This window comes from Mchenga conophoros, linkage group LG7 (assembly GCF_057382185.1).
Source record: "Mchenga conophoros isolate Kocher_MC1m ecotype Shallow Benthic linkage group LG7, M_conophoros_male_GT1.1, whole genome shotgun sequence".
Classification (NCBI taxonomy): Eukaryota; Metazoa; Chordata; class Actinopteri; order Cichliformes; family Cichlidae; genus Mchenga; species Mchenga conophoros.
Window position 1 is genome coordinate 65,631,951 of NC_140532.1, and position 22,380 is coordinate 65,654,330.

The window sequence follows — 22,380 nt, forward strand, 5'->3', positions numbered from 1 at the left end:
AGCACTGTAAAGTTTGAAAACAGTGCGCTGTGCACTCAGTTTGCAGTGTTGTGCATCACTGAGTCAAAGACAAAACATCCAACGACAGCAGGGGTAGGAAATTAAATACATTTATTACAAAAAGTCTAGGAGCAGGAAGGTGCTAAAAGTGAACATCAGTACAGATGGAAACAGGAAGTTACACTAATGAAAAAAGTTTAAGCAGCTTTTACCCTTTGAAATTTATAAAGTTATACAAATGTACAATAACAAAGCAGGCTGAAACTTACAAATTTAATGAGAAAAGGGGTTTTTCAATTCAATGAGCAATGCCAGAAATTCCATAAAAAGTGCTAACATCCCAGAACAGCTACAAGAGCAGCGAGCAGTTCTTTAGGAGGCCTCGAACATCTTCTTCCTGTCAGCCTTGTCCTCAATGTTCTTACGCCAGTCGCCCACCGCCTCTGCAGGCTGCAGGAAAAACAGTGACAGTCAGAGACAGTCAAGACTTTCTAGCCTCCTAAATGAATCTTAAATTAAAATATTAAATGCAAACACTCACCTCCTCTTTCACCTCCTTCTTGACCTGCTTCAGGTTGGCCCTGAGGTCCATGTTAACTGTGTGTTTGGAGCCCAGCAGAGCTTTCAGCATGGCATCGGCGGTCATGCGCACTTTCTTCAGAGCGGGCTTCTTCACTCCAGCCAGGTCGACCACTTTGATTTTCAGGTCCTCGATCTACGAGCGACCAAGCAGTTTAAAGGTGAAACCAAGTCGAAAGCAGAGCAGTGCGGACGCATTTAGAACCAGCGGCGAAACGCTGAAAACGCTTTACATTTTGCATGCACCCTACATCGGTGTTTTATCTGTAATGTGAGTTTATCACATTAGCAGTGCAGGAGGGGCTCTGCTTATGAAAACTAAACTGCTACTGCTACTCAGACAATGATATTTCTAGAATGTCTGATTTATTTATTGATTTATTTTAATTTGCTGATTACACAAATATCTCCGGCTCTGTGAAGAATTTGCAACAACTTTTGAACCTGATCAACTTGATCAGGACTCAGAAATTAAAAAAAGCTTAACATAAATTAATTATCACTAAATTTGAAAAACAGACAATTCAAAGTATTATGTATAAAATAAATCAAATTTAGATACTTAAATAAAATGTTAAGATAGAGTGAAATTAAATTCCTTGGTGTGACAATAAATGACAAAATTTGCTGGAAATTAAATATACAATATATTTTGTTGTTACTTTATTATCCATATTTAAATGTTAAAAATAAAACAGTCTAATCAATAATCATTATTAATGAGAAAAAAATTATCTCTCATGCATCTAAATTGTAGGAAATATCAAGAATAAAGAATAAAGCAGACATCATGCACAAAGAGAAAGGATTTGTGCTCATCCAGATAACTTCAGGATTTAACCTTGGTGCTCAGTATTACTTTCACTTCTTCCTGGGGAACATCACCATGGTAACTTACACTGCAGATCTAACCCGCTCTGTAGGAGGTAATGTTCTAGATTTGAGACTAATAGGTATGAAATAACCACAGATCAGTCAATTCTAAGGAAAATAACATGATTTCTGAAAGACCCTTGAAATATGGAAAGAAATGTGGATTCTCATGTGCAACAATTTATGATACTAATATGGGACATCTATTTATATTTGTTGAAATTATATCAAATTTGTATGTAGATCAAGCACAGAGTTCAATTTGTTCTTTATATGTCGTCTCTATTGACTCCCAGAACATTAAACAGCTGCAGCTGAACAGATAAAAACTAAAATTGTCTTGACTCAGCTTCAAATAGGCTTTTAATACAGTAGCCCTACTCCAATCTTACCAACCTGATTATTACAGTGAACCTTTGTACTTGATGCTTTAACTCTTGTGCAAATCTTGTGTAAGAAAGAAGGTGAAAGAACAACCTGCCTTCCTGTTTTGTTTACAACTATATCACACTGAGTGATTTCAAGGTTAACACGTTCTGTGGATGTGAAAAGCTGCCAGTCTGTTCTGCAGAGCAGGTGGAAGTGTACCTCTTTATCAGCCTTGCCCACTTTGATCTCCAGGTCGTACCTCTCTTCATCAAGTTTGTCGATGAGGGCGTGCAACTTTTTGCAGGTTTCCTGAGCGAACAGACACATCCAATGTTTTGTTACTTAGGACTCATCTTTAGTGAGGATATTATAGTTACAAATATCCTCACTAAATGAATATTATAAATAAGAGCTGACAAGAATTCGGAAATCCTCAAATAAAAGAACCATTGTCTGCATGAAATAATGATAAAGGGAATATTCAGAATGATTTCCATTCAGCAGCTTTCAGTTGAGCTTTGACTCTCACCATGAGAGTTGCCTGGTCTCCACTCAGCGCAGGAGGGGGGCAATTCTCTGCCATGTAGGTCTGCTTAGAGGCTGCAATTTCCTTTTTCTCCTTTTCAATCCAGTTCGCCGCGATCTGCAGCATCAAACTCTGCAGGACAAAAGAAAAGTCAAGAAGTCAGTAGTAATGAACCGTTGAGTGCGAAAGTGAAACCTGAATACTTTAAAATGTTCAGCAGAAACACCTTTGGCTGTATAGAGGTCTATGGGAAACTAGTCTTTGAGTCAGTTGACCTGTGACCTCAGAAAACACTTTGCTGTTGAGTTTATGGCTTATCTGTTACTTTTAACACTTGGAGTTCATTTTGTCAATTTTGTCATTTTGTCAATCGTCATTAGTATGTGGAAAGATAATAAAGTAGGGTTGGGTTCCTGATATATTGGCCTATATTTGCCAGTATGTGAGTATAATGACAGATAAATGAAAATTAAAAAATAAAATAACAAAGAGACAGGACACAAAAAACTATGCAAACAATGTTGCATAGTCTGTCCACCAGAGGGCGCTGTGTAATTAAATGTTGACAACAGGTGCTTGGAAGACCAGAAACTCCACCAGCTGATCTGAGCTGAGTTGGGGAGCGCACAAAGGACTGATCTACAGTTTGCTGTGACAATAAAGAAAGATTACTACAGCTGCATTGTCATATTATCTTACTAGCTCATAAATAACTACACATAAGCATTAGGTAAGCCCATTTGCTTAATGTGGTTGACGTTACAGTATCAACATCCATCTTTTATTTACAGTCGATACAGAGAACATGCCAACTTTCTTTTTAAAGTAATAAAACCGTTCAAAGCTCAGAAAGACTGCCGACGACATACCTTCAGATGATGCCTGCGGCTTGAAGTCATCTTTTTTCTGTGAGGAGTGAACACAACAGTCTCTGTCACAACTGTAACAGCAGTAATTCAAACAGCTGTACAAACACAGCTAGAAAGAAAATGACATGAAGTTTTTAAAGTTTTCCCTCCTAATTTTCTTCTTTGCACTTTCATTTCTGATCATTTTCTTTCTTTAGTCTGTTTGACCTTTCCTCATACTTTTTCCCTGTTTTAGTAATTCCTCTAATTTTCTCCTTTATTTATTTCCTTCTTTCTGTTCTTTCCTGTATTTTCATTTTCATTTTCTCCTCATTTTGTTCTCTTTTCTGCTTTTGTTATTTCTTCTTTTTAAATTCCTCCCTTTTTCTAAATCCTCTTCTTTTTCTGTTTTTCCTTCTTTTTTGTCAATTTTTGTCTTCCTTTCCATTTTTTCCATCCTCCTTTTTCTTCTTTTGCCCTCTCCTTCCTTCTTTTCCTCTATTAACGTTTACTTCCTACGTAAGATCCATAGTAATCTTATGTTCTTAACTTTAAGTCTTAACTCAGCATTTTCATTTGATCCAGTGAAGTCCAGTAAAATACTTGCTCCACTAAAATCACTGATATATGATGAAGAGACAGCACTTACTCAGACATGTTTACGGTTTCTGTTCTTCACAATCTGTTTGGAGAAAGAAACAGAAGAAAAACTCATCAGGTTGGAAACATATGAGACACCTTATTTGTATGAAATATGATCTATTCAGCCAGTTGATGAGCAGCTGAGTGATGACAGAGCTAACTTTGGGGTTGGGGTCAAATGTGGCCACTGACGCCTGCGATAAGCTCCTTTACAGGGGTTCATAACTAAATATCCTTGGGGAGTTAACACTTCAATTCCTTTCCCAGAGAAGAATCTTTCCAACAGAATGTGCTGCGGCAGCAGCTTTGCGGCCAACACCAGCGGGTAAACACACCCCAAAAACAAGGCAGCTGGTCCCAGAGTCAAGTTTCAGAAGATATATTTAATGAGAATAACGCACAGGTTTAGTTTTCCAGCTGAAATATGACACAAAGAAGCTAATTTAAGGCAAGAAGGTTTATAGTTTTAGGCTATAAAACTTCTAAAACTGTAAAACAAAAAGAAGAACTTTTATATTTGTGCAGTCCACAAATCAAACCATAAAACACTCAGAATCAGCTCCATGCTTTACCAATCAATATACTTAAAAAAAAAAGTAACAAACAATTACATTTTGTGATGCTTATAGCAGAGTGACTTCACAGCTTGAGAAATGTTTAACAGTGGAGCACAAATTCCCTAAACAGTCAAAAAGGAAACTAATATCCATCATAACACCTCATTTTTTTCCATGTTTTTTCCTTCCGTCCTTCAGGACATGTAAAGATCCTGATCTTTAAAACTCAGTCAACAACAAAATACAATAAAATGTACTTTGATTTTACTTTTAATGCTTCATAAATAGTTTTTACAGAGAAACATACAGAAAAAGAACAGATATTCCCAAACATAAATGTGTAAGACGCATCGCAGTAACAACTGTTCTGATTATTTTAGGAAAGAAAAGTAAACTTGTTCCATAAAATGCTTTCCAGTAATTTCAGCAACAGAAAACTCTTAAACTAACCTTGAAATCAGTAGAAATATCCCAGCTTTGTTTTTGCTTTTTTCTAAAAGAAATTAAACATCTAAAAAAATAAACCTAATGAAATAACTAAATAAAGAATGACTTCTGCAGATTGCGTTCATACATCTAAATGTTATCAAAACTTTCCAAAACTGCCAAATGTTCCCAAAATGTAGAAATCTTCATAGAAAGTCAAAATCAAATGAGAGCATCGTTCAGTCTCTGCAGCGCTGCTCAAACACACAACGCTCAGATCGCCCTGGTTCATGTTTCCCTTCAGTTATTAACAAACCCCAGAGGTCAGGACTTTCATCACCTTAGCGCTTTCCCCCAAAAGATTCCACATAGCAGTGGTTTCATATCCGTTTACCAGCTCTGTACAGACATGCAGAGAGAGGAGGAGGAGGAGGAGGAAGATAGGGAAACTGGTCTCACCTACGACGAGACGGAAAGTCCAGGAGGAGGGCAGCAGTGGCCAGTGGCAGTGGGAAGAAATCATCCCAGGGGTGTATATATACGAGGTATCAGATATGGATATGGTGCTCCTGTTTATGGAAATGCAGAATCCTCAGACCAATCGGTCAGCAAGATCCTGAAATATCATCAACCCCTTCCAACTTCACCCCATAAATCAGCGTTTATTGAGGAGGAGCCTGATTTCATTTTAGGACTTTGCTGGGTGCCACCGGGATGCTATAAAAGGGAGGAAGAGAAGGATGATGATGATTCACATTTGATATGAAACTATCAGAGTGCAAATATTTCACTGGGTGATCATGGGACTGCTGGAAATAGAGGGACAGTAAAAACATTTTTGGCTTGTTATTGAACTCAAGATGCTCAAATCCAAAAAGTTGGTAAGAAGTTGTGACAAAACAAACTTTTCAGGCTGGTTTTCACTTTTGAGTCATTGATTAAAGGATGATTTTTCTCTTTTTAACATCACTACAAGCAGTCAACACCCCTTGGTTTCATTGTGTTCCTTTAAAGATTTACAGGTCCAACATGATTGCTTAAATGTGTCAAACCTCTCAGGATTCAAGGAGAAAGGTCTGAAAATGCATTGAATTCATTCTTGTGAGTAATTTACATCAAAATGTAACTGTATCTATATCTATGTGATAGTCAAGAAGTCACTTTGTCTTCTGGAGTCCTAAAGTGTCAGACCTGGGTGTGCCAACATTGGAAACATGAGCATTTTATCACTAATTAGAAGGAACATTTCTCACAAAGCACACAACCTTTGAAGCTGGCATGAACTTAAATCCCAGCATCTCCATGTTGTCACCTTCATCTCCACAGCTGCCTGACTCGTCTGAACGCAGGACGGGGCTAAAGCCTGGTTTTCCCGGTAATGACAAAAAATAAACAATTCAATTTAATCCTCAATGGACCAAAATAAAGATGCAAACATTGCTAATGTGGGATGATATCTCTTGTTTGAGCTTACCTTCATGTAACTTCCGAAGATGGATCACGTGAAACCACTTCCTAAAAGCCAGAAGGGATGTGTTTTCGTCTAAAAACTAAGTTTCTAATGGATAATTTAACTTTTAAGTTGTGAAAAGCTGATCTGGGATTGTACCGGCGATCAAACTGAACGCTGCGATGAATGAAGAGCGCTGGACCAAGCGGAGGTGGCTTCCACAGCTTCAAATAATCAAACAAACAGGAAAACTTTGATATAACTTTTAAACATTGCTCCAAACAAAGTGCTTAACAAGCTCACATTTCTGCAGACTATAAATACCACATTAATGACTTGCTGGCCTGCTTACTGTTTCATATTGGACCTCTTATCTGAGCTATGGCTCTGCCTTCAGAAAGGCTTCCAGATCTTTCTCTGGCTGCAGAAGGGCCATGTTGATCAAGTTACGTGTCTTAGATTGAGATGGAGGTTGTTTTTTTCTTGGATGACATAAAATCGCATCAAAGCATTTTACCTTCGCTATTTTTGACCATTTATAAACGATGGACACAGCTGCCAGGAGGGGAAGCTTCAAGCTGAGCATTTTCACCATCACTGGAGACATTATAAAAGATGCTGGTGGGACATAGCAAACACATCATTCTTCAGTCTCAGTGCTTTGGTGCATTCTTAGAAGCTCTCTTTTTTGACCTAGAAACTTTAAGGGCACACAGCGCTCCATGCTGAGATTTGCCCATTTTTACTTGCTTCCACAGCCAGCATGCACCTCTCTTGTTTAGCCTGGTTAAATCTCAGTACTTAATCACTACTTTGTTTTGGTTTAGGAGCAGTTGGAATCATGCAGTGGTAAATGAAACTTGTACTTTACGTCACATGTGCAGACACATATGTAAAGAAAAAAACAATACAGCATTCTCTGATTGTAGTTTTAGAGTTTTAATAAATATTGTAAATTAACAATATATTTAGTAACTAATGCTCAAAAATGTAGTGGAGCTGTGAGACTGACCAAATTCTACAAAGAGCCTTTTAGGAAATCAAATAAAAGCATAAAAAAAACTGGATTGCTTTGTTTGTTAAATTTTCACTGGCGATCACCTCAGGCCCACGAACGAATGTAAAAGAGTCTGCAGAGCCAAAAGCGTTCAGCAGATCAGACTATAGTCTTATAAGCTGACAGCTGAGGAGGAAGGTGCTGACGGGTCTGAGTGATGCACAGATGATGAAGAGTCATGCTGGGAATGCAGCATTAAGGGGCAACGTATGGGATCAGGTTTACGGTCCCGTCACAGAGTCCAGTAGGTGTTTTCTATGAAAACACACGACCTACAACTCGAGCTTCAGGAACGCTCCATACCTCCGGTGTGACTTTAGAAACTCAAGTGAAGCGTGCTGCCTTTCCTCACTATGTGAAAGTATTAATAACTATATGTTTATGTTTACACGCAGTTTGATACATGCTCCTGATGCTTGTAGTAGTTTGCTCGGAGTCATCCACCATCTGTGTTCATGTGGCCTCCTGCAGGGATGGTTTGCAGTTAGATTTACTGCCTGTCATTAAGGCTTTCCCAGTGTTAAAATACCATGCATCTATCTAAAGGCATCTCGCAACCAGAGAAAACTGCTGACAGCGATAACATTTGGAAAGTGTGAACAGTTTATTGCTCTTTGTTTCTACTTCAATTTTACAAGTTAGATTTACTAAATCACTGATTGGGCAAAACAGATGTAACAATTTTTCATGCGATATATACAAAAAAAATTTTTTATTAATACACATAAGCCAAAGCCAGATGCCAGGTCATCCTCTTCAGCATATAACTGCAGTGTGTTAGCTGCACACTAAAAAGCCTTGTCCCAATGGGAAGAAAAACCAAACCAAAAAATAAAAAATAAATCACTACGTTGGTGATAAAAATGCTTTTTTAAATCAGTTTCTTTCTTTAGAATAACTTTAGACTTTCAGGCTCAGGCAGGTGATGCTTGGTTTATACTTCTTGTGGCAGTGATGAGAGAGCTGGACGGGAGCGATTAATGATGCCAGCATTCTGCTCACACCCCTAGAAGGAGACAAGCCCAATGCTTAGGCTGGACCGGAAAACTCACTCAGCAGGTGTGTTTGGTCTGGTGTCATTTTCCTTCAACTCACTCACCTCCAGCCTGACCTCCTTTTAAACCCCCTTTCTGTCCCTTCAGATTGGACATGTCGGTCCGTGCTGGCTGCCGACAAGATAAAGGACCGGACACAAAGTACAGTACAAGTGCTGCCAAAAACTCGCCAACACTGGGAGGTAAAAACAACTCCACCTCACTGATAAAACCACACAATCCTAAAGGTAAATGAGCTTTCTGGGTATGCGGTCATGGGCATGTGGTCATCCAACAGTGTGCAAGATGCTCTGGTTACAACGCACCGAGGTGCATTTCTCACTTTTGACTGTAATTTAAAATTGCCACCTGATAAGTGCAACGTAACACTTTAGCACCACAGCTTGTCACAGTAATTTTTGGAGGAGCTGAAGTATGTGACATTGAGAGCAGCTGATTTCACTAATTAACACGTTTGATTCAGAGAGGAAGAGCTAATCGGTGCGATCGGCTGCTGCTGCGTTGGACTGGAACTCAAACCTGCAGGTTGGACTGCATTACGCTCCACAGATGTACCACGAGCAATGCAGATGCGTGATTAGTGCATGCAGTGTTTCAACTCAGTTTTTATTCGCCATCTAGTGGACATAGTTTATAATCTTCCCAATGCACACAGAGTGGGCCAGTCCAAAACAAGGATGACATATAGTATTTCACATTAATGACAATATCGACGCTCATTCTAAACCTGTGGAGAAACTGGCACAGGTAAAAAATAAAGGAGGGCCTTTGTTTTACTTGATTCTTATTCTCATACTTAAAAAGACACATGAAATGCCAATAAGTGCTTAAATTATATGGAAATTTGCAGAAACAGATGAATGTTGTCTTTTGCAACACTAGTGCCTCAAGAGAGGCATTTTAAAGATGGACAAAACTTACAATTCCTGCGTTTTAATCATGGATGGAACCACGGCAGGTTTCAGTCATCTTTGGGGTAGAGTTGGACTTCATGTTGGCTACATCCATCTTTTACATACAGAGTGATCACAGACTGCAGCCTCCCATAAATTAGCATTGGACACTACTGAACCTTGGTTTTTAATGACACTACAATTAATAGCTGTTATTCCCCTCTTGTTACAATATATACATGCATACAATCCATATCATCTTTGTCAGAATCCATTGGATTCTACCAACGCTGAACATGGATGACAATCTTTCATCAAGACAGTATCTGTTATGTTAAAACAAGCCCTCAGATTCTCATCCATCTCTTACCTCTAAGTCCTGAAGACACTTATTCATGTTCAGGCCTCTGAGTATGACAGAGATTATGGTTCCCTTCCTGAAGGTGAGAAGAAGGATGTACTGTGAGCAGCACTTTTCTATGGGTTACTGCAGGTCAGCATGGAGGAGACTGTAAATGCTCCTCTCCTTGTCTGTTCTCTCATTTCTAATTCTGGCTGGTGTGAATCTAAGTGGAGAGGCAGCTGTTATCTGAGGATATGATGCAGCCATCAGCAGAGGTCAAATATAACCTGCGGTAACACTGAGCAGTGAGATGCCAAATGCACAAGACATTGTTGTCAAGTGGAGGAGAAAAGTGGATTAATAAAATCCAATCTCCAAGTGTAACCGTGAAACAAAACGACAGGAGAAACCTACACAGTGGTGTGAAAGAGAAATTTTCCACAGGATTCTTTTTAGTCCTGTGAAAAACTAAATCCACCCTTACTCCTTCATTAGGAAATAAGAGAGTACTTATCAGCCAGGTGCTGTTAGTTAAATGCACTTGATTAACTGATCATCACCAACTATCTGCACCTCTGCAAAAGCAGAAGTTTGGCAGTTTGCAGGTGTGGAGCTTTCAGGTGTGTGTTAACACAATAACACAATCATGTCAGGACTGGACATGCCAGCAAATTCACCCCAAGGTCAGAAACTGTGAAAAAAAAAACCCTAGAGGTCCAGCTCAGTCTCTGCAGGCCTCAGTTAACATGTTAAATGTCAAAGTTTATGGCTTGTTTGGAAAGGTTGCTGGGAGGAAGCCTCTTCTCTCGAAAAAGACTCAAGACTTCTGGAGCAAAACAGGACCAAAGTGGAGATGCTTGGTCATAAAGCACAGCAGCACATTTGGAGAAAACCAAACACAGCATATCAACTATTCACACAGAGGGGGATTTATGTTTGTCTACCTTTTTACCCTGTAAAGACCAGTGGGCCAAACTTTCCACACAATAATGTGAAAGACTGGGAATATGGCTAAAATAACAAGGAGTCCAATGCATTATTAGTTATGTCTAAATAAAAGCTTTCTGGAGGGAGTGAATCAAGCATTTTTCATTGAACTAGTGACTCTGAAGCTTTCTTTCTTTCTGTCTTTTTCCTAATTGCTCCATCGAAGGAGTAAAATTATTGCAGTTTTCATACACGGGGTCTTCTGCTCTGTGATCATACTCTAAGTATCACAGTGTTTTGCTTCCTGCTGCCAGGAGTGACAGACATGAGAGGATGGATTTAAGCTGTGAAATCTGGTAACGATTTAACAACATGCCACACGTGTCTGTACAGGACTGGGACCACCTGCACCTCCAGGTTTCAGCTGAAAGTTGAAACCAGTACTCCCAGTGGCATCTGCATGACTAACCTTTTATTTGTTTATTTTACTACCATCAAACTACATGAAGACTTTTAAATTTATGGATATTTTTGACTTCAGCGTACCTTTGTGGAAAAGCATGCTGTGTCACATCTAAGTGATCGAATCTGCAAAGAAAGGAAAGAAAATCAAGTGATTTGGGGGGAAAAAAGCTTAAAATCTAAAAATAGTAAAATGCGATTTAAACGCTCACCTTTTCTGCTCTGTGGAAAATAAGCCAGACTTCTTCATTTATGACAAAAACATTTAGGATTCAGGTTTTGGAAGTCAGCTAATTAAATATATGCAGTTATTACTCACCTTCTAAATATTACTATTTCAGCTTTTTCCACAAGCAAGCCAACGGCTTTAAGCAACATAATTCAATGTTGTTTCTTCCATAAATTCAAATTAGGCAACTTTTTATAAAACATCACATTACTATCATTTTTAAAGTGTACAGGTAAAAAATAGCTCAGTTAGTATCTTAGTGCAATAAAATAGTTAAATAAAATTAACCTCCAGTGTTTTACAAACTCAGGAAAACTGGGAACAAGATGAGCATGAAGCTTTTCTAGTTAATGTGACAGCAAAAAGACGGTAAAAGTACATCACATCTTGTTTTAGAAACATGAAGTGATTTAGTACTGTTACAGTTCTCCAACGTAGGAAGCACAATTATTCCTCTACACTGGCCTTGTGCCTTATTTGATCCATTATAGGCTGTCAGGCAAATGCAAGCCTTCTCAAATTAGTTATTTCCCACAGGCTCTATAAGAACTATGGATAAAGACATCGCAATGTTACAAACCAGCTCCCAAAGTCCAGTTTTTGATGGCTCGCCCTCCTATCTTTTTAAAACCAGACGTCACAACTGAGGGATGCGATTAAGAAACCATTTTTATACTGCTGTCCACTGACGGGGTCCATAACTTTCATAAAGAGCATAATGTTACTTTAAACATGAGCAACTGAGCCCCCAGTCTCATTAGCAAAGGTCTGGAGGGGGTTCGCAACCTGTTTAAGGCGCTTCACATGGAAGCTACATGTGGGGGGGGGTCTTCAAATATTTGCACTTGCAGACAACAATCAAGTGTTACATTCACAAAGCAACTAGGCAAAATAATAAATGGATGAAATTAATTAATAAATGAAAGTGTATTACAGGAAACATGTTGGCAGACAGAATAAGAGATGTAACTTGTGGGTCTGACAAGTTTCCAGACTAGTTTTAGGTTATAATGAATGAAACTTTAGGTCCATTTTATAAATTATCTCATTATAAGAGACAGAAAAGATAATTGTCCGGAATATGCTCATTGGCCACATCAGTGTCAGCTATCAGACTGACAACCAGCTTCCCAACAGGACTTTACAAACCACTAAGTGATGTAATGGTGTCTGTCCATCTTTTGATATTTACAGTTTATGATAACAGGTCATGTCAGAGATCTAATGGTTCTTGGACAGCTAAGTGGCACGAAACACTTGACTAGACGTTCTACAATCTACATCAAACAAGGGAGAAGTGAAGGATTGACCAAATGAATGTGTGTAAAGAGCATGTTGTAGTGTTTCATTTATTCATGCTGGGCCAGTTAGAATATGGGTCATGATTTATTTGCAAAATATGCGTCCATTGCATTTGGATTTTAACCTCAGACACTAACTAGAGTTTCAGGAAACGTACATCGTAGGCACATTAGTAAAAGCAAAAGGAGAAAAAAGTAGAATTGATTTATCTGACACATACTAACTGTAACACAGTACAAATATATCACAGTACAGTTTCAATACAGGCTAAAGCATGAAGGAAGCTTAGTGACGAGTATAATTCAAAGTGAGATATCCAAAAACTACAACCATGCTTCACTGGCATCAGTGCATATCACAGATTCCCTACATTTCACTGCACCTTAACACAAGCCTTGAATTAAAGTAAAGGCCATTTATCACATACTGTACCAAAACAGAAGCTTAGTAAGCACCATAATATTCCACCAAACATATGCCTTTAGATTATGTTTACTAAGATCAGGATCTACAGATCAAGTAAAATGAATTAGAAATGCATCACTTTGGATTAAAACCCTTCAGTTAACAAAGACAGTAAACCCAATTTCTGTCCTGAAAGTCACCCTCGTATTTAGCTATCAAACATCTTCTTCCTATCAGACTTGTCTTCAATGTTCTTACGCCAGTCTCCCACATCACGCAGCTGCTTGTCCTGCAAACACAGACGATGCTCTGTTAGTCCAGACTGAAATCAGATGCAAAAAGGCTGCTAATCAAGAAAAAAACTATTTGTTTTGATGGTTTTTCTGCCCTCTAGTGGCCAGAAAATGGATTGTTACAGTTTCTGAGGATTAAGTCCTCCTCAATGTTGAGAAGAAACTCTACCTCCTAAACCAGGGGTCTCAAATCTGCAGCTCCAGAGCCACATGTGGAGCTACTGTAGATGTCTCCCTGTGGACACCTTAGTATTGTAGGTCTTAGTATTGTTAATTAAGACCTGCTGTGCTGTAGAGCCCAGTGAGGAACTCTGTGATCCTGTTTCGCTGAGTGTAATTCTAATTTGACTGTGCTGGCACTCAATCCTTTAGCCTAAATGTGGGCTAATAGTCACAACAGCACAAAGGCAGCAAAAATACTAATGCTCTAGCTTCAACCAGTGGGTAAAGTAGGCACACTCCTCTTTTTTTCTGTCTGTGGAGTTACTTCTCATCGCTGATAAGGACTTAGACCTCACAGGTATCTGTGATTTTATTGAGTGAGGACCAAATGAACCAGGTAGCTGCTCACCTCCTCTTTCACCTCCTTCTTGACCTGCTTCAGATTGGCCCTCAGGTCCATGTTGACAGTGTGTTTGGAGCCCAACAGAGCTTTGAGCATGGCGTCAGCAGACATGCGCACTTTCTTCAGCCGGGGTCTCTTGAACTTTCCTCTCAAATCCACAATCTTGATATTGAGGTCCCTGACCTGAAGGAGGATTCTGAGGATTACTGACCTGACAGATTAAATAATCAATCATGAAGCAAACAGCAGTGACATGCAGGGTGTTTGGTGCTGAATTCATCACCAAGTACCACTAGCTTTAAAACAGTGTTGTTGGGTAATTAAAATGCTGACAGAAAAGCTACAGGAAGGAATAAGGATGTGAAATATTTCCAGTTAATGTTGCTATACAATTCACGGCAACTGCAGACCTCACAAGAAGGTTTGTTGTGTCTTCCATCAAAGTCTCAAGAGTGTGGAGGAGAAGTCAGAAAATGGTCAGTTACTCAATGAAAGCCTGACAAGCATCAGCCTAGCAGCAAGATCAGTATCTGCTCCTTTGAGGAGTAGCGGGCAGAGGACACAGGGAGGAGCCCTAAAAGGTGACGACTGCATGTGCATGTTTCTGGCCTGTGTACACAGAGCAGTGCCACCCAGATGGACTGCAGAGCCAGCATGCATGTACAAGCAAATGTGACTGCATAATATTATATTTGAAGTAAGCAGTTTTGTAATGTACTTATTCCTTAGTGTCAGACCAAAATCCAAAAGATAGGGAAGCTTCTAACATGAAAATAACCAAACAGCAACGGAAAATGACTGAAAAGGTTAAAAAAAACTTCAGGTATGTGATACTTGTTCAGAATACTTTTTTGGTCTTTTTTTGTTTTAAGGTGATCAGGAGAAAATACAAGAATTCATTTGGTTGATATTAAAATATAGCTTCCTATGTTTGTTGCAGTTTATACAGATATACATATACAGATACAGTATCTCTACTCGGTGCAAATAAAGACAAAAGGCCAACCTGGTGCAATGAAAAGTGTCTCACCTCATTCAGCACCATGTCCAGTTTGAACTCTATGCCGTATCGCTCATCTTCACTGATGATGATCTGCTCATGAAGCTTCTGGCACAGTTCCTAAAGTCAACATAGTGATAAAAGTTTTTTCTTTTTTAGATGCTTCCAATTTCAAAAACCCACATAAGAAATAAAATGCAATATGAAACGTGTCAAAAGCATAATTGTTTGAAACAGTGCAGTTTCTTCTCACCAACAGCTCGTCCCTGGAGTACGGCAGCTCAACAGGAGGACATTTATCTGCCAAAAACGTCTCTCTCTCTTTGGCCTTCACATTCGCTTCAGCGTCCAACAAATTACCTGCCACCACGAGCATGCAACCCTGAGGAGATTACATCATCACCCCATGTCAGGTAAGAGGAAGCACAGGCAAGCAGATGGGCATGTGTGAGGTATTTTGCTCTGTTAAGCTTATCAGTTAAAGTTACTCTTACCTTCAGGGTGTGCTTACGCCTCGCAGACAGCCTTTTCCTGCAGACGGAAACACAAATTATAATTGATGGAAGTAATGTATATTTGTGATGATCAATTTTATTGCAACCATAAAGATCGGTTTAATCCATTCCCAAAGGAAATAGTAATATATGTGGGTCACTGATGTGACATCAATATTTCATTGTCAAAGCAAAATGTCTGTTAAAATTAATTTCCTAAACGACATGTAGGTATTTTGATTTCTTTAAAAAAATCTTTAAGGTTTTATACATTTTCAGTGCATTGAAATAAGTGAGCAGCTTTATTGTGACTGTTGCAAGGTTACAAAATGCAAAGCAACAAAGTCAGTAAACAAACTCCAAAAGAGCCGGGCAATCACGAGGGAGAAGACACACGGGACTGACAGGAAACTATTATTTCTACTAGTACTATTTCTACACAAAAAGATAATCAGGGTAGACACAGTAGGGTGACAGGATGCAGTTGAAGATGACCAGTGACAAAGGGGCAGGAGGTGGAAGTAAAACTGAATACAAAACACAGAAGATTAAGGTATTAAAATACAAAATTGGACAATTGGGAAATGAAAAACAATTATAATGAAAGGAAAGGACAGACAGAGGATGTCAAGTCAGAGGGAAATAAAGCAGGGATTAATTAAAGTCTAGAAATACACAGTAACTAGAACTACACAGAGTACCAAAGATAAATGAAAATCAAAGATGAAATAAACAAAACTAAGAGCTTTTAATATTAAACAAGAATTAAAAACTTTGGAACCATCCAGGGATCGTGGAAAACATATGCATGTCTCATTAGTGACCCATAAATAATTTAATAATAAAGTAATCAGTGCAGTTATGATGAATGCAAGCTAAATGTCACACACTGAATAAAAACAAAACCAAACAGTCCTTGTGAGGGAACCGCTTGTTCCTTTGCACACTGGCTGGTTACACAAACAGGGAAAATAAACTTACATGATTTACAGAAAATAGTAAAGTTTTTACTCACTCAGTGGCCATGTTTGCTGGATGATCCCGAGGTTACCTGACAAACACATAACAAGAGTTAATGCTTTTTATTGGAATCAATTTAGATACAAATATACAAATATATACATTTTAATGTCCCTGCCAGCAAAATGGTGACAGGGACACAATCAAAAGCAAAACTAGAGAAAAACATAAGTCACAAAGGATAAGGAGAGAACAGTGGTCTGGAGCCACCACCTGTTAAACCATCACCTGTCTGGGTGTTATCTTTCATATTTATACCACAAGGTTTAGGATTGTGTTCATGGGAATTTTTGACCATTTTCCCCAAGCACATTTCTGAGGTCAGACACTGACGCTGGCTCACACTCTGCTCTAATTCATCCCAAAGGGCTTCTGTCGGGTTGAGGTCAGGACTCTGTGCAGGCCTGTCAAGGTCTTCCACACCAAACTCTCTCATCCAATTCTTTATGGACCTTGCTTTGTGCACTGGTGAGCAGTCATGTTGAAACAAAAGCTGTTCCCACAAAGCTGGTAGCATAAAATTGTCCAAAATGTCTAAGGGATTGACCCAAACGCCTGAAAAACACTCCCACACCCTAATCCCTCCTGTACCAAACTTTACACTTGCCACAATGCAGTCAGACAAGTACTGTTGTCCTGGCAACTGCCAAATCCAGACCAGTCCATCAGATTGCCAGACAGAGAAGCATGGCTTATGGAGATCACATCTCTACTGCTCTAAAGTCCAGTGATGGCGCACTATACACCACTGCTTTCAGCACTTTGCACTAACCTTAGTCATGTAAGGCTTGGATGCAGCTGCTCGGTCATAGAAACCCATTCCATGAATCTCTCTACACACTTGAGCTAATCTGAAGACCACATAAAGTTTGGAGCTCTGTAGTGATTTAACTCTGCAGACAGTTAGGTAGATGAGTAGAAGCACCTATGGTAGAGGTTGGCAACTTGTGGCTCCCTCACGAGCCACAGGTTACAATTAGGGTGAACGGTAATCCTGTTACTATTCATACTGGATGTAGTAATACTTAATGTATCCTCTCCCAGTTACATCTGCAAATCTGTCACCTGCGTGTGCTGCTCTTTTTCTCACGTTCTTTGGTAGGAGGAGCTAAAATGGCTCTTTTGATGTTGGAGGTTATGGACACCTGACCTAAAGTATTAATTCTCACCAGGGTCTTGAGTTATCATGATCACCAATCTGAATGTCCACGGGATAACAACTATACTCCAAGCCTTTTAGACTGAGGCGTAACTTACCAAAGATAACCCAAGCAAATACAACATGAAGCTTTTAAATGATGATTTCTTTTATTAAAGGGAAAGAAAGCTATCCAAACCGCTTTTATGACATTAACATCTTCCCATTCAAGTATTATACACAAACGCTGTGTATCAGCATAAACACCTCATACCAACTTTCATTTTTCAGGGGCTGATTATTTAGAGACCTTTTAGTCACCGAGTGGACCACGAACTCCTCTTTATACTAAAGTAAAGTCGATTTAAATAAATGTGAGGTAATCTGTCCAACAGCTGAAACCTGGCCTACACTGCATCATGCAACAGGATAATAAGCAAAGATAATAAGGAAATAATCAAGGTGCTGCAAATTTGCAGCCAATTTTCAGATGTCAGTCTGATTGACAGGACATTCAGAGAGCTGTGCATGTAATGAGTGGGCCAGAATTCCTCCACAACAATGTAAGCGACTGATAAACTCATACAGAAATCTATTATTTCCAATTATTTTTTGCTAAAAATGTACTTTTTTCACAGGACTGCAGAGAGTCCTGTGAAGACATTTTCCCTTGGGAGTAAATAAAGAAATGAACGCCCATTTTCTTTAGTATATTAACAGCATTGGCAACAGTGGCAAAGATCTAAGAATAGCACGGTTGTGTTATCTTTCCATGGAGCACTAACAAGGCAGAGTTGCAGTGTACTCGTTTTATCAAATGGACAAAGAATAAATCTTTGGAGCACTTTCAAATGTGGCCTCAGAAAAATCCATGCAGCTTTTCTGCTGACGGGTGGAGGAACGCTTCCTTTAGTCAGGCTGCCCGCAGCTGTCCACTGTTTGCTTTATAAAGAATTGAGGGTGAACAAGGAAAAGCAATAACCCACATTTTTATTTCAGTATTAAACCACATCATGTCTCCGTTCTCTGACGCTGTCCTGCACCCACATTCACCTATCTCATATTTCATGTTTGGACCGTGTGAATTCTATCTTAAGACATCATGTTAATTCCAGGAAATTTCATGGAACGGCACTTTGTAACCCAGGACGTGTTAATGCCTTAAAGGAACCATGCCGCTATTTCTAGCAGCACAGCTCAAGGGATACAGGTCCAGCACTGCGAAGGGAAACATTTCAACAACTGTGGATTGCCATGACATTTGGTTTGTTGTCTTGTGCCTGTGCTTTCAGCGCCACGAGCAGGTCAGATTTTTACTTCACTGTAGCATGCAATAAAAAATGAATTTGCATAGATTTTGGAACAGATTACTACAATGCTAAATCAATGTTATGTTAACTAACTAAAAGCCAGTGTTATAACATTGTTATAAGGGTCACAGTGTTATAAAAAGCATATAATACCAGCGCCACACCTCTAAAATAACCTGAACAGACGTGTACTTTTGGTGTGATGTTAACAGAACATGCTAATATTAGCATGATAATAAGATAATGACCTTTACAACGCCCAGCATATGATATAAAGAACATTGAGGAGTTCATGACTATCCTTCCACTTCACACACTCTCTATAAAAAGACAACTACTTTCTCCTTTGCTTCTAAAAGATTATCCCTACCAGAAGTGTATCATGTAGCATGCTTTATAACATCCACCCACGTCTTCTTCTGTTTGTCCAAAGTTGGATATCACATCTTAAGCAAGGGTATTCTAGACATCCCTCTCCCCTGCAACATTTTTGGTCCCTCCTGGGCAACCTTGAGCCATTCCCAGGATAGATGAGACATGTGATACCCCCAGCTCAGGGTCTACCCTGGGGTCTCCTCCCAGCCGGACATGTCTGTAAAACCTCCAAAGGAAGGCACCAAACCACCACATCTGACGTCATTTGGATGTCCTTTTGACACAAAGGAGCAGATGTCAAAGCAACCCAAGTTCCAGGGCTGAGCTCTTGTAGCTGTCTCATTCTTTTTCATTTGTCACTAACTAGAGCTTATAACCATGGGTGAGAGTTGGAGCACAGATCTGCCTTTAAAGCAAACGTTGATTGCTTTACAAGTCAAGCTTTTCACTATAATAAGCCTGTCAAACTCCTGCATTTCATCTAACTCCAAATGAGTCAGCCTTCCCATCAGACACTCTACATTGCCATCACTTACAAGCAAGACCTCAAGATATTAAAACATCTTAACAGCAACCCAGCCCCAGAGGGAGCAATCTGCAGTTTCAGGAGAGAACCAAGGTTTCAGACTTGGAGATGCTGACTTTAACACTTGGCTACAAGATGTCGCAGTGGGTGCTAAAGATTGGGGCCTGATAAAGCCAACAGAACACGTCAAGTGGAAAAAGCAGAGCACGATGCCATGTCTCCATACTTGACATGCTACTCACACCAAGGCCCAAACCTTTAAGCCTTTACTGTCTGAGAATACAGATAGTTGTCTGAACTGTACATTTACAAGCCACACCTAAGACACAATCTGTCAATTAAGATGCTGCATAAGCTTCACTTCTGGAAATGTACCTTCTCCCTTTATTATCATCACAGATAATGGTACATAGCTAGAAAACAGTTGCTTAGGCGTGTCTGTGGATGGCAGTATCAGTCTGTCAGCCCATATATTCAGTTATTCTGGCTTTTCTTCCAATGTGACATCCCTGCTTAGTAATCACTCATCTTATCAACAACTTCAATAACTTTGTTGAGCCTCTGAATTTTCATCTAGCCCAACCATTAGGTACTTGGAAGTTCATGACATGTAAAACTACTGACATTTCCATAGTATCAGCTGGAGTTTTTGTTTTGTTTGCAAATAGATCCAAACTCCAGGCAAACAAAATGCAAACTATCTGCAGGGTTAGATATCAGTGGACGGGTAAACCAACCCTTCAAGTACCAGCCACACGACACTTGTAGACATCCTCAGAAGTTAGACGGTCACTGCCTGAGCTGCTTGTAATGTTTAGGAGATGTGATGGAGGAGAGGATTAAGACTATTTCTGGAGCCACAGCTGTTCTTGACGTCTTCATTGTACAGGGGGAAAAAAGAGGGACAGCAGGCTCGCCTTAAAAGAAAAGACGAGTGACAAACACTGCAGGCATCCTAACGCACATAACTGACCAGGAACACATGGTCGTCATCTGTAAGCCAATAAGAAGCCGGTGAGGGGGGTATCGCCGGGTATTTTAAGACACTCAGAACTCCGAGGGCACAACAGCATGTTGCTCTAGAGATAAAATCGTATTTGTAGGGGCCTTGATTTTTAAGTGTGTGTGCGTGTGTGAGTATCATGAGCAGGATTGTCTCTGAAGGAGCAGGAGGATTCACAGTAACCCAATACTGCAGAACATCCCTCAGACAGCCAAGACACTAGAGCATATCACAAAAATAGCGTGCCGCTGCCCTCAGACACACACTGCTTCACTCTTACAAAAATAAAAACAAGAAGATACAGGATACATTTCCATCCAATGCAAAATCCTGAATTGAATCTGCTGTAATAGCATGTGTGTTAGAGAAAAGACTCAAAAGTGTTCAAAAAGCCTAAATGAAGCTTGTCTCAAACACTTGTAGAAGAGCATCAATAGATGAATGATGACTTCAACAGCGGCTAAAACAGAAAAACAGTTGGAAAGTATTTTTAAAAACGAGCCAAAACACAAACGACATGTGGAATAAAATATTTTTCTAGCTTTGTGGTCGGGCTTATTCTGCACAAACATAGTTTCAGGTACTATGTTTCCCTTTAAGTCTCATCCATGCATTTCCATTTGAGTGTCCCAAACAGCTGAAAACTCCAGATAAAGACATTGATGTGAAGCTAGCTTTGAAATGAAGTTGATAAAATGAAGTTTTGTTGTTTCTTAAAACATTTGAAGATTACATTTTCCTCAAAAAATAATATTTCTACAAAATATAGACATGGGTACAACAAAAACAATATGACTTAAAGTTATATTTAAAATACACAATCTGTTGTTCAGAGAAGTCCAGAAAAAGAACCAAAAACCAAGCCATAGTGGGCTTTAATGCTTTAACGCGTGTGGAAAAAAACAGGCTAAATTTGATAAGCAGGGATTAAACTGAAGTGTAAAATGTGAAGTCAGGTCCCTGAAGATTAGACCCAGTTTTCTTCTGCTGTCCCCCCGCTTCCCTCAGTGCTGACAGGAGGATAAACACTGGCAGATCGACTTTCAGGTTAATGCCTTGTAGTGGTGTCATCTTTCAGCATGCCACATCACCACGCCATACATCACCGTACGCCAAAGCAGCAGAGCGAGCACACGTCCAGACGGAAAACTACTCTTTCAAACTTTGAAATCCTAAAAATATGTCAAGTAATTACATGTAACTCCACACAAACATTAACTACAGAGTGAGGAAATCACTCAAATTCTCCACTGTCAACATTCGATATAATGGTGACTTCCAAAAGACGTAAAACCTCCAAGAACCTTTTATGGTCACTACAAACTTATCAAACTGACACCATCTTTAAATAGTTGGCCAGGCGCCAACAACATCCTCCCATCAATGACAGCAAATATCAAATATTCTCCTCTGAGATCAAAGCTTCAACCTTCCACAGAGACATTTATGTCTGCACTCCCAAGACGAGACAAATCATCTACAGCTGCAACCAACCAAAATGTGATCAACTAAAATAAAAGAGGAAAAGAGAGAAATCTTACTTTAACCAGGCCGAGCTGTTAGAGTCACGGAGACACAGACAGAGTCGCAGGCAGACCAAGTGTTAAGAAGGTATATATTGCAATCTCCATGGCCTTCTAAATCCTGCACTTTCTCGTTATGGAAGTGGATTACTGGTCAAACCAATGAGCTGGCAAGGTCATGAAATACAGT

General features: G+C 39.5%; 2 protein-coding genes across 6 annotated transcripts; both read right to left on the minus strand.

The window, feature by feature from the left end:
- Positions 1 to 259: 259 nt before the first annotated feature.
- LOC146571588 (troponin I, fast skeletal muscle-like) lies at positions 260 to 5,343 on the minus strand. Of its 2 annotated transcripts, none has more exons than XM_085280846.1 (7): positions 5,280 to 5,343; positions 3,845 to 3,877; positions 3,217 to 3,253; positions 2,351 to 2,479; positions 2,041 to 2,130; positions 542 to 715; positions 260 to 450 (listed from the first exon to the last, which is right to left on the minus strand). In XM_085280846.1, the coding sequence occupies exons 2-7, from the start codon at positions 3,850 to 3,852 to the stop codon at positions 373 to 375; spliced, it is 516 nt and encodes a 171-aa protein (XP_085136972.1). In that variant the 5' UTR covers positions 3,853 to 3,877; positions 5,280 to 5,343; the 3' UTR covers positions 260 to 372. The 2 variants fall into 2 exon arrangements, with proteins under 2 accessions (XP_085136972.1, XP_085136973.1); XM_085280847.1 differs by lacking the exon at positions 5,280 to 5,343 and adding an exon at positions 4,845 to 5,102.
- LOC146571589 (troponin I, fast skeletal muscle-like) lies at positions 3,845 to 22,291 on the minus strand. Of its 4 annotated transcripts, XM_085280843.1 has the most exons (12): positions 22,209 to 22,291; positions 16,311 to 16,346; positions 15,296 to 15,332; positions 15,055 to 15,183; positions 14,832 to 14,921; positions 13,808 to 13,984; positions 9,646 to 13,232; positions 6,430 to 6,494; positions 6,295 to 6,335; positions 6,086 to 6,183; positions 5,280 to 5,537; positions 3,845 to 3,877 (listed from the first exon to the last, which is right to left on the minus strand). In XM_085280843.1, the coding sequence occupies exons 2-7, from the start codon at positions 16,319 to 16,321 to the stop codon at positions 13,152 to 13,154; spliced, it is 525 nt and encodes a 174-aa protein (XP_085136969.1). In that variant the 5' UTR covers positions 16,322 to 16,346; positions 22,209 to 22,291; the 3' UTR covers positions 3,845 to 3,877; positions 5,280 to 5,537; positions 6,086 to 6,183; positions 6,295 to 6,335; positions 6,430 to 6,494; positions 9,646 to 13,151. The 4 variants fall into 4 exon arrangements, with proteins under 4 accessions (XP_085136969.1, XP_085136967.1, XP_085136968.1 ...); XM_085280841.1 differs by having other exon boundaries at positions 6,295 to 9,712; positions 11,092 to 13,232; XM_085280842.1 differs by having other exon boundaries at positions 6,430 to 13,232.
- Positions 22,292 to 22,380: the final 89 nt, after the last annotated feature.

What these genes read in the sequence shown, in the direction of transcription:
- LOC146571589 (XM_085280841.1), bottom strand. An exon ending in ACTCCAGGGACGAGCTGTTG is followed by an intron (nt 14,922 to 15,054) that starts GTGAGAAGAAAC and finishes TGTTGACTTTAG; the next exon opens with GAACTGTGCCAGAAGCTTCA. An exon ending in AGAAGGAGGTGAAAGAGGAG is followed by an intron (nt 13,233 to 13,807) that starts GTGAGCAGCTAC and finishes CTGTGTTTGCAG; the next exon opens with GACAAGCAGCTGCGTGATGT.
- LOC146571588 (XM_085280846.1), bottom strand. An exon ending in TGGGCAAGGCTGATAAAGAG is followed by an intron (nt 716 to 2,040) that starts GTACACTTCCAC and finishes GGTCGCTCGTAG; the next exon opens with ATCGAGGACCTGAAAATCAA. An exon ending in AGAAGGAGGTGAAAGAGGAG is followed by an intron (nt 451 to 541) that starts GTGAGTGTTTGC and finishes TTTTTCCTGCAG; the next exon opens with CCTGCAGAGGCGGTGGGCGA.